Source organism: Cyprinodon tularosa, unplaced genomic scaffold (genome assembly GCF_016077235.1).
Source record: "Cyprinodon tularosa strain WSP-4 unplaced genomic scaffold, ASM1607723v1 ctg242, whole genome shotgun sequence".
Taxonomy (NCBI): Eukaryota; Metazoa; Chordata; class Actinopteri; order Cyprinodontiformes; family Cyprinodontidae; genus Cyprinodon; species Cyprinodon tularosa.
In genome coordinates this window covers 165,560-184,033 of record NW_024038901.1, presented here as the reverse complement: position 1 = coordinate 184,033, position 18,474 = coordinate 165,560, and the positions used below count along the sequence as shown (strand labels likewise).

At 37.9% G+C, this 18,474-nt stretch overlaps 1 protein-coding gene across 1 annotated transcript in view; it reads right to left on the bottom strand.

Moving 5' to 3' along the window:
* Window positions 1-418: 418 nt before the first annotated feature.
* wnt6b (wingless-type MMTV integration site family, member 6b) overlaps window positions 419-18,474 on the bottom strand; it is a 39,375-nt gene continuing 21,319 nt past the window's right edge. The window contains exons 3-4 of the mRNA XM_038287628.1: window positions 2,532-2,836; window positions 419-1,469 (exon numbers count right to left, since the gene is read on the bottom strand). Of these exons, the coding sequence (XP_038143556.1) occupies window positions 1,008-1,469; window positions 2,532-2,836 (767 nt within the window). The 3' untranslated portion in view covers window positions 419-1,007. The remainder of the gene's footprint in view (window positions 1,470-2,531; window positions 2,837-18,474) is intronic.

Here is an 18,474-nt window from a genome sequence, read left to right as displayed (position 1 = left end):
TGCAAATCGGCCAGTTGTACTGTTGACAGTTTCCATGCAGAGCTTTGTATTTCTGCAGCTCTTTAAGAGTTAACAACAACCTCTTAGCTACTTTACAGTTTAACGTAATCCTCATCTGTCCCATGAATTCATGCTTGATCCACAGATGTTGATGGAATTGGTGAAAATTATCTTTAGATAAATCAGAGCAAACAAGGCTTTAATGAAATGTGGATCACAGTTGTATTTGTAAATAGAAAATTATAATTATCTTCCTTTTTACAAAGATGTGCCGGTTTTTGTTGGTCCATCACATTATATCTCTGTAATAAATCTAAATTCACAATTTCTACTTTGACATATGCAATGCTAGATACCAGGAATTCCATTAACACACATATCATTATAAAACAAAAATAATTGAATATTGACATCAGTGTACTCAATGCTTTGTATTTTTATTATCCTACAGCATACTGAAGATAGACCACAATGTCTATGAGGAAACTTAAATAACAGTACAAAAAACTGTCTACAACCTCACAAGTTTATATCATACCCAATGTGGTTATTGCCAGCAGGTAGTGAACACATCAGACAAATCACTTTACTGATCCAGACACCTCTTTGGTGTACTAGCTACTCGAAGCTCTGTTAAAAATATGGTGGAGAGAGACTTATGAATAAAACGTCCCTAGCTAGTAAAATAATGGATGCTCTGTGCATTAAATCTCTTATTTAAGGAAAAGGAACATTATTTGGTCCATTGTCAAACCATAACTAAAAAAATAGGTTGTTTAGGTAGTTTGGATCTTTTGGCTATTTGTCCAAAATTCATAGGAACCAAACAATAACGTCTGAACTTTAAAATTAAAGATGTAAAGTGAGTCAAAAGACAAACATAAAATGGATAACCAATGAGATTTACATCCTTTCCTTCTTTAACATCAACAAAACAAAAGCAAGAAACTAAAAAGAAACAGAAGGGGTTATAATTAAAATATATGAGTACTCTTTAAATCAATTCATCAGTGACACAGACTAAGTTCCTTTCTCACCATACACTTTTTACACTGGACAACACAACACCAATGAAAACGACACAAGCAGTTCTCCTCAAACACCACCGTCTCCTCTCTGTAGCCTCGCTCACAGCACAGCAAGTCACAGCCACTGATGTCCATGGCGGTGCTGTTGCAAATCCGCCCCCGCGTTCCCAGCGAGCCAGTTTTCCGATTTGCGAGGCAAAAGTCTGGAGACTCATCAGAGTATATCAGATCCTGCTTGTCCGGCGGCTTTATGTTCTGGCCGACAGGTATCAGGGTCTTCCCATCGTTGCCGCCCATCACCTTGGAAGCTCCATTGAAACGCTCCAGCAGGCGTTCACCAACTTCACGGAAATGAGGCATCTTTTTCCAGCATGTGCGCAAGGTGCAAGAGCCTGACAGTCCATGGCACTTGCATTCAGTCCTCATGTGAAGCTTCACAGCCTAGTGGGTAAAGATGGGAATAAAAGGTAAATGAGGGCATCAAGGTAAAAATAAAAAACAAACATTTAACTTGCACCTCAGAGGAAGGTAAGATTGGTTGATAAGTTCACTAAGGAATTTCAAATCTGTTATTGTGTTCTCAGATTATAGAAAATCCCACACCCCCACCAACACACCCCCAAATACACACACACACACGCACACACACCCATGACCACACCGACACACTAGCACACACAAACACTAACTGATAGATAGGTAAGATAAAAGCAGACGCTATTCCGAAGGAATTTCTCCCCAACCCCCTTTCCCATCACCATTGCCTCTGGCCTTCCTACATCTAACAAGCCTTGACAACAGATCATTCACTTATACTGCACATAATTAACCCATTACGCACACACACACACACACTCGTCTTTTTAGGTATATGCTCACACACTCACTGAACGGAGTGAAGGAGAATGCATGCATGCACACAAACAGAAATGTGAACACATCACAGCATGCTCAGTTCTTAGCCTCTGGGAATTAGCGCACCTTTTTTTTTTATGCTGAAAATGGTTTGTCACTAATGCTTTAATTGGACCACATCCCAAGAACTTTTGTCTCCTCGGTTCCTCTGTACCTTCCTTTGACCCTAGTTGAAATTAACTTAAGTGAATGTGGCTGTTGAGCAACTTTCTTTGCAAAAAGAACAGAACTCCATAAAAATTGCCAGAACCATAGGTAATTCATTGTGAAATAAGGTTCAATCTCCTTCGGTAACTGTGAAAATGTTAAAAGCTGTCTGCCTCGAAGGCTTAAAAGCAAAATATGTGGCACGTTCTTCTTCTTTTGTTTCAGACATCTCTTTCTTGTAAAAATATCAGATTACGGTACAGCTAAAATACAGCTACAGGCTGTCTTCCTCTCTTGAATGTACAAGGAATGAAGGACTGAATCCAAAGAACAGGGAACAGCTTTGAAATATGTGATCTGTGTTAAATATAGTAGTAGTTACACAATATGCTACACTACTAATCTAGTGCAAAGCAACACATTTTGGAAGGTCTTTCTTACCTGCCTCCCGGCCTCGTTGTTGTGAAGGTTAATGAGTGTCCTGATATCACTTTTCCCTCTCCTTTTTTTGGCATCCATGAACTTTTTGGACATTTCATAACCAAACTCTACATCATCACCACAACCTCCCCACTCCCATTTAACCCCATCCCCGGATGAAGTTGATGAAGGCGGCCTTGGGGGAGCTTTGTTTCTGGTCGCTTCACATCCACACTGCAGGAGCTCTCCCATGCTGCAGGCTTGGGTCACAGCATGTGTAACCCCTGCTGCTGTGATAGCGTAGACAAATGCCGTCTCCCGGATATCTGCAAAAGAGCCAACGAGAGAGCAGGTTAGCTCTATTTTGGTTATGTGGTAACAGGGAGCTTCTATTGTAAGGCTATACAGTTTAAGGAAACCTTAACAGCATGCACTTAACATAATGCAATAACTAGTAACAGTCTCCAGCTGTCAATGGGCGATAGGTGGGGTACACCCTGGACAGCTCGCCAGTCTATCGCACTGCAACACAGAGACAAACAGGACAAACAACCATTCACACACACGGAAAATTAAGAGAAGCCAATTAACCTAACAGTCTAGTTTTTGGACTGTGGGAGGAAGCCGGAGTAACTGGAGAGATCCCATGCATGCACAGGGAGAACATGCAAACTCCATGCAGAAAGGCCAGGATTTGAACCCGGAACCTTCTTGCTGCAAGGCACTAGAGCAACCCACTGTGCAACCCCCAATGTGAGATCAATAACTTTCCATTATTATTTATTTGCCCTCTACCTCGTCAAGAGGCAGCTTTCTAATCCAGTCATTCAATATCTGAATTAAATTGAACAGAATAAAAACACTGTCCTTATGTACTGGTTCAGTCTAGCATCACTGTATATGTGGTGCTGAGAGAGCAGCTGTTTCCTTGTAATACACACATATTCATACACGTACTTTTAGTAACATCACAACTGGTAGTTTATTTTTGGTTCAGAGCTTAACACTCCCTGCTAAAGGAATGTCCAACTACAACTGCAAATTGATCGTATGTCTGCCTCAGTGGCTTTACAATAATTTCCAGCCTAAGGTCAACACATCAATAGACACGTTTATTGCGGCTGTTATTTGCTTGACGACAAAATAGCAGCCATATTTATCTATACAGAAAGGTTCCATGGAGACACACACCAGTCTGCCTACAGAACGTTGGGTCATGACGATAGGATTTATCATGAACAGTCTCACATTAAAATTTGCAAAAAAAAAAAAAAAAAAAGATGCGATTTTATGTTATCAAAAATAATAATGACAATATTAATAACAACTAACAAAACACATAAAGCAATTCACTAACGGCTATAATTTTCTTTGAATGCAGGTCATTAGGAATACTAAAATAATTTATGGCTGGCTGTTTATTAATGTATAGAACATGACATATCTTATTTCAAGCGGGCTGATGTACACCTTCCTGGGCCCCCAGAGCATATGAAAAAGTAGTCATGCAGGCCATTATGCCATTACCAAGCCATTATGATACCAATGAGAGGTTGGACAAGCTCCAAGTGTCATAAAAGGCTCCCCACCTGATGTGGGGATAATGCCCCACTTTTACTTTTACCTCAACTAAAATAACCAAGACCTAAATCATCACCCCTTGTCCACTCTTCTGTCCAAACAAGTGTTAGCTAGTTAGTTTTTTTTTATATCTACAAAAGAACTAGGCACTGCTAGTATTATATGTAGAAGTTTATATGTAGCAAAGGTTTTGTTTTTGTGTCCAACTCAGAGTACCAATATTGACAGTAATAACCACAGGCAGAGGATGGTGCCACTCACAATCAGGTGAGTGGCACCGGTGCTGAAATGATTAATAATTAATCAGTTAACCTTGCTTAATCAATCATTAAATCTATTATAACCTAATGAATCAAATCTGATTGTATAGTGGAATAAGCAGACTCTAGAACACGGGTTGACATTTATAGTTTCCCAGGGCTGATATTATACAACCTACAGATTCATCTTTGGTCCAACACAGCTGAATCAAATGTCTGAATTGCCTCCTTAGTTTGCAGTCAATTGCTCCAGATGTCGTTTAATCATTTGATTTGATTTAGTGGGTTTCGAAAAAGCAAACATCTAAAATTTGCAGGATCCCATTCTCCAGGAGATGATATACCCCCACCTTTCTGTGAAATATGCTATTAATAGAAATAAAAACCAAATTAGAACAGTAGTTAAGCCAAAAAGGTGGGAAAAAAGCCCAATACATCGAAGATAAAAAATAAAAATAAAAAAAAATCTTCAGTTGGTGTAGTTTTAGCTTTAACTGATTCATATTCTAGGAAAAAAAAAATATTTTCCTAGAAGCACCTTCTGCAACCCAATTAATAATTGGTTTATAATATTTGGAAACCTATGATCCTGACTTTACACTATTCTCTGGCCGGCAAGCTTTGCTAGTAGGAATTTTGAATTCTACCAAAAGGGGACACATGTAATTATTATTATTCATATAAACAGTTTTATTTAACACACAAGGGCTTAAACTACTCTCAGGGCACATTTTGAATTTTTTATGTGTGCAGATTTATGTGTGCTAGCTCTCATGACTTGTTTTCTGGGGGGCTGTAGCTCTTCACCTACTTCTGTGTGGTACTCTGTCTGCTCCCTGGTTTCAACTTTTTACACTTTAAGGAACCACAACAGAGACTAACCCTACTTTTAAAGAAATCCCGCCAACATTAACAAAGAAACTTCAAACTAATCCAACAGTAGAATATGACTTTATATGCAACAATTATCTCTGTCATCAACTGACAACTTAATAAACACAATGTTTGAGACAAAAGAGAAAATGCTTAACAGTAGCTGCAAACTTATTAGAAAAGTAAATGTCTGTGTTCAGCTATAATCAAGTGTTTATTCAAGCTTCAATTTCCTCAATATAAACAGTAAATGTAACATTAGGTTAGCTCATACTATATTACAAATTTTAAATTGATCATGATTTTGTGCCTGTTAAAATAAGTTAACTTCACCAGTTTCTAGCTGGTTTACATAATACAAGTTATCCTGAAGATGCCTTGATAATGTTACTAGCCACAACATTTAAGAGCAGTAATGTCTGAAGAGCCAGGATTTTCTGAAATGTAGCCACACAGGTAATTAACTTGCATGTCACTTCCCTCAAAGTGACAGAAGCCTAAACAAGCACATAGATACAGATCCACACGTGAGGGTGAAAAGCAAGCCTTGAGCACAGAAAAAGAGCATGCACTCATGCTCATTGTATTAAAGTGAATCTACATGCATAAAATATTCAAAATATACATGGAGAGTAGTTTACGTGTGTTTTAAGTAAAACTGATAGTATGAGTATTTATTACTTCTGTGCCCTCTGGCAGCATTCTAAACACAGAGCCAGATTATCAAAAGCAGTTTTGTGACTAAATATCCAGCGTTATTTCCCTGTCTGCCTAATTTCAATCACTTTTTAACTTATGGATTTCCCTGTTCTGCTCAGCCCACATTAGATATTCTCTTGACTTCTAATTTCTGGATATTTATTCTGTTTCAAAAAGCTAGAAAGCTCTTAGCCTGAGTAAGATTAAGACAAAAATTCATCACTGAAACAACCCTGGTCAATGGTAGGGTTGTTTAGTCTAACTCTGGGTTTTTCCAACTTTTTTAGCTGAGATATACTACCAAAGTGTGTTGGAGATGCTGTGCCATTTTCTGGAAGAATCTGTTGAGGTCAGAGCAGAAACACCATGAAGATATCTCCATCAGGAAAGGGTGATTAGACAGGTATTTTATTGGTTCTGAACAAATGTTTCTTCATCAAATTTACAAAAATGAAGACCTCAGGTATTAACTTTTTGGCAAGCACTAAATTAGAGCCATATGGGAGCATTTTCAAGCATTTCTACTAAGTTTACAGCATCAAATATTGGTTGAAAGAACATTGCCAGCTGCATACTATTAATATGGGAACCATATCATTAATTCCATACGTTAAATACAGCCAACTGAAGATTTAGAGTTTTTGGTTTTAAGAGTTTCAAGATTACAACAAAAGGCTTAGACCTGAACCCTACCAGATTTAACTGGATGTTAGTACTTCCATCTCCATTTGCTGCCTGTTCCGTTGCACCTGGACCTACATTCAAAGCAAATAGAACATTCTCTCTGATGAAGCCGGAGTACCTGGAGAGAACCCATGCATGCACAGGGAGAACATGCAAACACCATGCACAAAGACCCCTGTCCAGGAATCGAACCCGGAACCCTCTTGCTTCAAAGCAGCAATGCTACCCACTGCCCCACTGTACAGCCCTATAACTGCATTAGAACATGTACCGCAAAAAAGATAAGGTTGGTCTGACTTGTAAACAACAAATACACAGTATTTCCTATACATCACATCCAACACAGATCTGGTAATAAAGTCACTACTCAAATATGCAATAAAAATCTTACAAACCTAAACACTGAAACAGTGCAATATAGACATTTAAACCAGTCGTCCAGACTAGTGGACTTTTAAGAATGCAAATACAGCATTAATGAAACAAAATCAACACAATTAAAAATGAACAGTTTAAACTGTCTAACCATTCTCAATGAAGAATAAAATCTCTACTAGATATTTGAATAAAGGTATGTTATTTTTCGCGAAATAACATATACCTTATTTGGCAAAAAATAAACCATTATAAGATTAACTGTAACCCACTGCTAATTCTTAGTATTTGATGCCACATTTTCCTACCCTAAGATGACAAAGTCATAAATTCATTTAGGAAAGCAACTTCACATTCAGGGGGTTTAATTTTGCAGACAGTTTAAATCCATCCAACCCCAGGAAAAGTTTTTGGAAGACATCAAAAGTATAGCGCAAAGTGGGAGAATATGCAGTCCCATGAGTAGCGAGCCGGCTTTTGCAGAACTGTTGCACCCTGTCAAAATCACTGTCGTTGGGACTACCTCTTGCTCTGTGTGTGATCCTGTAATGTCTGGACTCGTAGCAGATTCAGTCCTGCTGTGAGGTACAGTGCACATGCGCCGCACATGCATTTCAGAGCGCTACATTTTAAACAGTAAAGTTTATGCAGTATTTTTAGCTTTATGTACATACTGCTATTAAACATTTAAATAGTATAAGGAAATCTAAATAAAACTTACGCTTTCTCCAAAATTCATTTAAACATTTAAATAGCAAAAAAGGAATCTAAGTGAAATCTAAGCAAAATTCATGTATTACATTTAAAAAAGGTGTAATTTGACCTTATAAACTAGTTTTTAACTGAAGCTTAAAAATGCACAATAGAAATTATAACGAAAACTCTAATAGAATTTACTGCACCAGTAAACTCTTTTTTCAGTGCAGAATAAATATTTCAAGGCATTTGCACAATTAAGTAGCAAAAATATCTCATAAAAGGAACCCAAGATTCTGGGTTCAACATTGCAACGTGATTAGATGCCACACATCCCTGCACAGGTGTCCACATTGTTCCCCAAGAGGATGGGATAAATGCAGAGGGAAATTTCTCCAATGCATGATCAATAAAGTTCAATTAATATTATTATTATCATTACTTCATTCTGTTAGGGAAACTTCCATCTGGCCTAAATTTTTTATTTTTGTATCCGCCATCAAAGTTATCGTCTTGCTCACCTGAAATAAAATTTGAACTTGTTTTTTTTCTTAATGTAAAGCTATTCACTTGAATATTCATTTGCAGACTATTTCTTGTACCGTGATTTGTATAATTCGTAAAAAACAAACAAACAAACATTCATTAAATCACAGCCATTTGAAACGCTCTCTGGAACTTTCCTGTATGCTAGGGAGGCAAATTGGTCAATTAGGTCAGGAGTGTTGGACCAGGAATACTTGTCATAGTTGAAGGACACCCTTAAGGATTCTGGGGTAGAATAACAAAAAAAAAAAAGGTACATTCAATATCCTGTTTCCCCTTTAAACACACAAGTGTCAATAGACTTCGATGTAGAACAATAACATACCATCCACTGTCTGGTGTGGAGACCAGTGAATGACTTATTTGTGAGAGTTGGAACGACGTAACCATGCAGTCACCACCGTCAACACTGCCAGTGCTATATCACATGATTCTGTGAATGGGATTTATTATGAATAAGAATACAGTCACACAAACACACACACAGACACAGAAATAATTGGCAGTGTGCTATGAAACGTGCACAACCCTGCATGCCTTGATATCGATAACAGCTGCAGACCATGATACTCAAAGTTGTTCCAGTGTCGGCAAATTTGTGTTTGTGCACGCACGTCACTGTAAAACAGCAATTCTAGGTAAAGCAATTAGCCTTTACAAGTCACCAAGTCCCAATTTGGTAGATCACAAATTTTTGTATAAAATATACAAGATTTTAACAAAAGTGTTACTATTGTTTTTTGGCCCTTGTTACCAATATAATAAACCACACCTTATTCCTACTGCTGTAGAGCACAACAGGGTTGAGACTTTCAGGAGCTGTAAGATAGTGAAATCAAGATATGTCATCTCACAAACATCCCAGTGAGTTTACCATCAGAACACAGCTCATTATTAAAACAATATGTTGATAGTAACCCAAGGAGTGTCCACACAAAAAAGAGTCAGTCCAGATGTCCTCAAGGCACACTTTAGAAATGTTTTGAATAGAACATTCAGAAGTGAATCTATTTTCTATTTGAAATGTAATTTTAAATAGCGTTTGTAAATAGCTTTAATCATCTTTCTAAAAGTGAGTTTAAGTGAATCAAAAAGAACGCAGGTAAGTAGAAATAACAGCAAGTAAGGAGTTGAAGGGGGTGAAAGAATAAAAAAAGAAGTGCCAAATAGACTATCAAAAATCTGATGATTTGAGGCACCCTGTTCACATTTTCCTTGCAGACATAAATTCCAAACAAATTCTCTGCCATGGTGGATGTCTGGGCCTGCCTATGTCTGCTTCTAATTCCCAGCAGCTATTCTGCAGAATTTAGCACATATTTATCAAATCATGTTTTAACTTTTTAGTGAACAACATTAAGGCCATTTGATGAACTGAAATGCGTGCCATTGTTAACATGGTTAGATTATAAGGAAACAACAGATAGAATAATGATATCTAAACTAAAAATATAACAATGGAGTGGAAAACACCCTAAAACGGCAAGATCTAAAGTTGTGGTCAATGATTTTGCAAAGTCTATATTTCTGAATCTTATTTTGGAAAGTTAGAATAAAAACAGGGCGGCCAGAAGCAGGCAAAAGCCCTCAGGGGGCTCGCTCAATACACCTGAGACTTTCAGCACAAGGCTGTCTTGAAATCTGCAGAAATAAAGAACAGACCTGTTATGTGCCTGACTTAGTGCATATAAAATACCTGACCACCGCGTGGTTTGTGAACAATGACCTCATGTTAAACACGGGCATGATAAAAGATGAACATAATCTAAATATTGTATCCATCTACAGAGAAGGGATTCAGCTGGATTACAGAAATATAGCTCACATGGACTGCAGATTGGACTGAAAATGCAATTCCCAATATAAACTGAGGACGTTGTAGTATCATTTATCTGATTTTTTAGTCTACAACCTTCAAATCCACAGTTTTTAAAAAAGCTGATACAACAGATAATAAAAGTTTGCTCCTAATGTAATGGGAAGCAAGATTAAGTTATTCTGTATGTTATATAATAATCGACACAACATAGTCATTCAACAAAATAATGAGTCAGATTTTCTATAACAGTGGCTCCTTTAGCTCCACTCGTAGTAGACAGCTCCTTTTCTTATAAAGATGTGTAGGCCCATCAGGTCTGTCTAAATATCATATATTTTCATCGGGCAACAGTAGAGATAGGACACTTGTCAAGTATAAGTAGTCAGTGTACAGCTTTGACAACAGTGTATATGTGCTATTAACTAACATGCATGCTTTAACCCTAAGTCAAAATGTCCAAACTGTGCCTTGAGTGTTATTATTTTGCATGACCACTGTTATTTTGCAGCATTGTCTAAACTATTTTGTGCATTAGTTCCATAGGTTGCCAGAGGAATCCCCTCCTCTATATTATGTTTTGAACCTTACTCAGTGTTTGGCTTTCTAAGACTTTAATCAGTGCTCTACATAAGATCCAATATCTGATTTTGCTTAGGATATGACTTGTGACACATAATGGAAATGTTGAAAACTTGCATTTTACTAAAGTGGTCACAGTTTGCATCACTGGTTATTTTCCCAGACGGCTGGAACAACCAAGCACAGCAGAATCAAGTCTCAAAAGTCAAGTGCTGTTTACCTCATTGATATTTATCTTAGCATCTACTGATTATAGATGTGAAATCCTTGACATGATTATATCTGTGCAACCACTGTAAAGTCCCAGGAAAGTTTCTTAATTTATTTTGCAACAGAGAGTTGCACACACTAACACAGTCCACCATGACTTTCAAAGAGGAACCACAGCATCGCTTATGTGATTACCAGCATCTTTGTATGCTGGCTCCTTCGCATTGCAAGTCAAGGCTACTTCAGGATGTTTATCTTATCAGCTGAGATCAAAGAAAAACGGAAAAAAAGGATCCAGGTTTGGATCCCAATCTCTAAAAGGTTCATGTCTAGAGTAAATAAATTCTTGATTCAAATGAAAAATGTTTTTATGTCTACTGGTTCACTTATTTAACTCAATCATTTGTGTCAATACAGGTGTGAAACTGCACCAAGCAATGTTGTGAAATCATCTAAAGCCCGTATTATACATGGATACACAATTCCAGACCTCACACAGTTTAACCTCAACCTTACATTCCACTTAAATTCTCTCTGCCTGCTTTTACACAAGTTAAAAAAGTACACTTGCATCTTGGCACATTAGTGTGCATGAACTCTTTAATTCGACTAGAGCTGGTAATGTGCAACCAGCATGCCTATCCTCATGCAGTCATGCTGGTTGCACAACTATAACTTCATTATAACTTCGATCTCATCACTCCACTAGCCATGTATTGTTATTTCAGTCCCTTAAATATGTAAAATACAGAAGTCACAATGCCTTGTAAAATGTAACCAACAAAAACTTATTTCCAGAGGAGTTTATCTTATAAAGACCTTAGAAACAACAAATGATACACATTTTAGCAAAACTGCTTGACATTTTAATACAGAAGTTAGTTATAGTTTCTAATGAAAGTTCTATTTTTCTCACCCAATCAAACAAAATGATTAAGTATTGTTTGATGTAGAGTTCAAGTTCCTACATATGTACTTTATACTGAAGAATATACAAGTACTATAACTATTATCAGGGTCCCGTTAAGATACGCTTCAATGATTCATAGAAGAACAGTAAACTAGACTCAACTCGTGAATCTGCAGCTATTGTTAGCTGAAACTAATTTCAGCTATATTTTGCACTTGTAAAAGTATATTTATAATGTAAATTAAAATGTGTAACACATTTGGATTTCCCTTAAAAAGTGAAGTTTTTTCCCAGTTTACAATATTATTCACAGGAAAATAGAGAAAGGCTGCAACTAATGATTCTTTTAATAGCCAGCTATTCTATCACCTACTTTTTCATTAGCTGACTTATCCCATAACCTCTATTATCACTTTCAGTTATGATCACTTAAGTCATTTGTAAAAACAAGAAGAAAGAAAAAGAATTGACTCTTTCATTCTAGACTGTTCTTCAACCATGCTTTAACAAATTAAGTAAAAAAAACTCATGAAGTTAGCATCGATAAAAATGGTGGAAGCTTATTATTTTGTTGCACAACCTTTTGAGACAATCACTTGCACCACAGGTACAATGATTCTTGTACCTGTGAATGAGACTTCTGCTCCTCCCAGTAGGTATTTTGGTCCACTCCTCATGAGTAAACTACTCCAGTCGCCTCAGGTTAAAGGGTGCCTTTTCCTGACAGCATGTTTCAGTCAAATGTTTTCCTCTTAGCCCTTCTTATGTGTATTTAGCTTTGTGTTTCAGGTCATTATCCTGTTGCATGGCTCACAATCTGCAACTGAAAACAAGCTGGATAGTCTTGAGATTTCATTGTACCTTGCAGAGATTTAAGACCCTCTGTCTACACCTAACCCCCCTGTACCAGATAAGGCATAGCAGCTGCAGAACATAACAGAGCCCGTTTCAAAGTAGGGTTCCAGTCTGGCTATTTATTGTTTTCAACAATGGTTCCCTCATTGTTCATCTCCCATTAAGTCCACTTTGGATCCAACAACAGCGGATGGTGCGATCTGACACTGATGTACCTTGAGCTTGAAGTTCACCTTTTATCTCTTTAGAAGTTTTTCTGTGCTCTTTTGTTACAGTATCCTTCGTAGTATCCATCTCTTTATTTTTTAGAGAATTTGCTCCTGTTGCCACATCCAGGAGGCTTGGCTACGGCCTAATGGATCTAAAATTAGTTAATATCTGCAACTGTAGTCAAGGGAACATCAAGCCGCTTGGAGATGGTCTTATAACCTTTACCATGAACTAGGTTTTCTATAATTTTCTCCTGATAGACCTTTCCTTTGCTTCCTCTGCCCCATGTACAGTGTGGTACGCTCCGGGTCACCACAAAGCACAGTGACAACTTGCAGCTCTACATAGGCCCTCTGGCTGATTGCAAGATTGTTGACACCTGTGATGCTGATTAGTGAATATGCCTTTAATGTATCCCTTTTGTCACATTGTTCTTAGTCTTCTAGGGATACCCATTTTTTTGCCCTTTTTATTTTTTTAATCACTCTTATGAATCAAGGTTAAGAAGAAATGTCGGATTTGCAACAGATTCTCACTCCCAACTGGTCACATATTGGCGCTTGGTCAAAGTAAGCGGTATCCCTAATGTCAGTATGTGATGCACAGGACATTGTGGACATTGTATCACGTGACCCCTGACAAAAAAATAAAAAATAAAGGGGAATTTTAGCCCACAAAGCTACTTAGGTAGCTTAAGGAGTGTGTGATAATGTGTATACCATTGTTTCTTTAGGTTTAGGGGTTGGCGTAAGAGATGAGATAGTGGTAAGCTTTCGCCTCACAGCTAATACAAATGCTTTTGGAAGTTCCTGCTACAGCCTGTCATGAACCCTGCACGTCAATTACTGGCGAGAGGGGTATGCATGTTGCGTCAATATCTGCAGTGCATGTGACTTGACCATGCATCAATATGTGATGAGTTGGGGGTGAAACTTTATTGGACTTTCATGTGTTCATTTTCATAGATTTTTCAAAATATTACTTTTTTATGATTTAAGTCATTTCTTTTACCACTGTGTTTTTTTTTTCTTTCATTAAACAAAGGGAACCAATAATTTTGTCCATGTGTAAAACAATGCTTAATGTTCACAAAGCTTTTTATCACTTTATAAAAATGTGAGCATATCATCATTAGGGCTGGGTATTGTTCAAAAATTTTCGGTTCCGGTACCAATACCGATACCTTCACTTCGATACCGGTTCCTGAACGATACTTTTTTCGATACCAGTTTTATAATATCAATTCGAAGAAAAAGAAAATTACACAACATAAAAAAGTACAAATCTTGAGTTTTATTTTAAGCTCTGATTTTTCCATTTACATTATTAGACAAATTCAGTGTCTAATATTCACTGTTACATTGTGAGGACCTTTTTACTTAGTTTTCCTTTAGAAAAATTACCATGTCTGACAAACAAGCCCGTTGAATGGGATCCTACTGACAGCGCACCGCTGGTATGTGGGGGTCTGAGCGGCTCCGACAGAAAGGCAGGCAGGAAGGCAGGATGAACTGACTGCACTGATTAAGTTTTCAGGTGGATTTTCCCACTTAAAAACATAATAAAACTACTTTATTCCCACTGATCTCAGCAAATATAGCTGCAAGGCAAATAAAGGATAGAGTAGCTCCGCCCCACGCGCATCAGACACACTATTGCACCACGCAGCCAGGGCAGCAAAGCTTCTTCAGCCGCGCATCAGAACTAACTGGTACAAGCAGCAAAAAGGGAAGCAGCAGACGTGATTTTGCTGCTCCTGCTGCGTCCAGTTTGAAAGCAGCATGATTTACTCCGCTCTGGCTTTGCTCTGCCCACGGGCTGCTGAGAGGAGGATGGTCGCGCTGGCTGCGGTCCGCTCTTCTTGCAGTCAAACACCGAGCAACTTTCTGCTCTTAAATTATTTCCGTGCACGATGTATTGCATTGCGCCCTATTGTCATCAGTCTTAATAAAGTGAAGCCGCACTTTTGGCCTGGGGGGCATTTTAAAGGAGTTCCATGACGCTCGCAACCAGTTCACAACAGATACACATGAACCCTGGCTGTAGGCGGGACCACCTGTGTATTTTTCCTGTATGACGCAATCACGTTAAGTGTTACAGCCAATCACCGAAACTTGGTACCGAAAGACGAGGCATGTTTCGATACCCTGTAGAACCGAAGCATTTCGGTCGGTACCATAAAAGAACCGAATTTCGGTACCCAGCCCTAATCATCATGTTCTGCTCTCGTGCTTTGAACATTAATTAAGTAAAAAATATAATTTTCCAAATGCATTACCAAAATGAAACAAATAACAAATCTATCCAATTATGCAGCTTTGCAATAATCCAAAGTAAAAATTTCAGAAACAAATGCAATAATCAAATAAGAATGAAATAAGACAAACATCAACAGTTAAAAATTTGCCAACTGAATTATTACTGTCTTTAATGTACCTTTCACTAAGTAGTAAAAGGTAGTTTCAAATCCCTGGGAGGCAACCTTTCTCCCCATGTATGGGGAGACCTGATTGCCCTTGCAGCTGACAGCTGGCTGGAGGGCAATGCATTAAATATGTCAAAATACTTTTTCAACTAGCCATTATCTTTTTAAACAAAGCATTTAAGGACTACACAGCTATGTTCTCACCTAAAGACATACCGTAATAGAATTGTATTATTTTATAAATAAACTGCACTTATGAATTATGGGATAGGGTGAGCATTATTCACTTGGGTTCTCATTTATGAATATTGCCTATGCACAATATGGGGTCTGAATAATGTGTGCATCCCAAGAATTCAACCGTTTTTTTGTATTTACTTAGTCATATTTAGTTACTTTAACAAAATTGTTTCATGTTAGCAGGGTAGGACATAAAACAATTGCGTTAAAGTAACTAAATATGATTAAGTAAATGCAAAAATCGGTTGCATTTGTTTTTTCAGTGTACCACAAAATATTAATGCTAGGAAAATGTGCGCAGCTCATGGATAGTCTGACCTTTGTGTATGGTCATTAGGAGACATAAGCTACTGGATGAATAGTGGGATAGTGATGTGGGAAATAACAAGCTACAATGCATCATGAACCTTCTGAGGCAGTTTACTGTACTCCACATCAAATTTTAATCAGATGACTGCATTATAAGCATCAAAAATTAAGATGTGCTATATGTCTATGCTATAAACTAGGACCTAAAGAACCTGGGTGTTTTATAAAAACACCTAGGTGAAAGAATAACCCTAATATATGCTGTTGAAAATTATCTGTCATCCAGTTCATAGTCATTCCAAATAGGTAAAAAAAGTAAACAAAAACAAAAAAAAACAAAACACACAAAACAAACCCCTGAACTTTGTTGTCCAAGTTTGACGATGTTTCACTTTCCATCCAGAAAGCTTTTTCAATTCACCTCGACCTCAACGACTCTGCGTTACTAAGGCTACATTCAGACAGCAAGCACTGGAAGCAACAAAAAAATGTCTGCTGCTTCATTTCTGATGCTTGTTCACATTGAGGTCAGATTTGACACTCCTGAAGTGCATCTAGTAAAGTGTGTCCAGATGCATCTGATGCTTCTGCTTCTCCTGTGTTCAATGGCAGAGAGCGGCTTTCTGCTACATGCCTGTGATTAGTGGATAAAAAGTAGTTTTAATATGTTTTAAGTGAGAAAGTCCACCTGATCACATCATCTGTGCAGTCAGTTCATCAAGATTACGATTATGGCTTCAGACCCCAGTACACCAGCGGTACTCTGTCACTGGAAATCCCCTTCGATGGCAGCCTCTGGCCCTGTTGCGTCTTCAGCGTTTTCTGCTAATGTTCGAGGCAGCTGGAAGGCGTTTTTCATGTACGTAATCCAAACTGCAGGCACCACAATAATAAAAGTGAACCAGTTTTGCCGGCAACTTTAGACATTTTAAGTTAATTTTGGCGTCCATAAACTGTTTCAGATGAGGGATCATAGTGTCTGTCTCCCTGCTCCCAGAACTCCCAGATCTGCTTCTCTGATTGGTTGATGTGACACGTCAAGCAGCAACATTGTTCAAACTCCTGCAGCTGCTGCTTTTGAAGTGCGTCCTGCGCGTCAGATGTCAGAAACTCGTGAGGCTCTGCTTTAGCTGCCTAGACGCGCTGCTCCTGTTGCTTAACCCACGCTGCAGGACCTTTGGCTGTGCCTTGATGTGCGTCAACCATTGACTTTGCATGTAAACTAGCTGCTTCTGCTGTCTCTAGCGGATGCAGTCTGAACGTCGTCTAAGGGATGGACCTGTTTTTTCCGTTCAATTTGCATGTTTTTTGCATGTGCATGTTTGGGCCACTGTATAAGCCTGGAACTCAAACGCTACTCCCGACATTTTGAATTGAGAAAGCTTTCTGGATGGGAAGCAAAACGTCTTTAAACTTGGAAAACTAAGTCCAGTGGTTTGTTTTTTAACTTTTTTTTCTACTTTTATGGAACCCTAATGTAGAAAACAAAAAAGGGTACTTGGGTGCATGGTTCTAAAGAAACATAATTTAATATGTATAACCTGCATTCTGTGATGTGGATAAGGTTTTATACACCAAGCATCCATGCTCATATTGTTTTGATAATCCCTTTTGACTCTAAATAGAATTCCAGAACTGGTCACAATGATCACACATTCAGAGACGTATGTGCCAAAAGCTGGTAGAACCACAAAACTATCTGAAAGCCAGATTACAACTGAGGCAGCTAGTTAATAGAGTCGAAAAGAGCCTGACCATCCTGTAACACTTCATGGTAAAGCCACAACTAGGTCTGATCTAAGACCAACAAACTGAATAAGCCAATCAACGGTGAATCCTCCCCAGAGCCTCCTGTTAGAATTACCAATTCAACTGAATGCAAAAAGGGACACAGCATCTCGAGGTAAGAAATATTCCGGCAAAAAAAAAAAGAAGCCTTTTCATAGGAATAAACCGCAGTTAGTGTATTGGCTAAGAGCCCTAAATTGAATCTGATGTAGAGTTGTCTTCTACAACTGTAACTGATCCCCTCCATGTTCATTTCAATCTCTTATCCAACTACTTATAATGCTGTTAGTACTTAAGATTCCCGAGAAAACACCATTGTTATAACAAGAATCAATATAAATGAGGTTGTTTACTGGAACATCCATCAGTTTCTCAGCTACTTCTAAATGACTTAGCAGCTTTAGCTCCCGCTTCTGTGAGCACCAGAGCTCTTACCCTTTGTGGTATAACTTTTTTGTTTTTTTCATTTCTTTCCACACTGCTTCTTGGATTTCGTCATTATTTTACAACTGTGCGGGAAGGTACTCTTTTGCTTAACACCATTCTAACTTTAAAACATTTCATATAATGTGACTATGCCCCTTTAAAGCTACTTCATTTCCAAGCATTTACATAGCAGTGTTTTGATGAAAGGACAGAGATGAGGTCTAAGCACATACTGACACCAACTGATTTCAAGAACAAAACATCCTAATCAAGACATTACCAACCACACCCAAACGTTAAAACATTGCAATGACTTGAACTGAGATTCAACTCCTTTGACTTAAAATTATTTTCTAACTTTTCTCAGAATATTCTTGTTTCTTGGAGCTATAGAAAGCAATTAGAATTATTTTTTTTATTAGCAAAAATGCATATTTTGAGAATCCTTAATTTGTATCTAAGGAAAAATCAAGTCATAG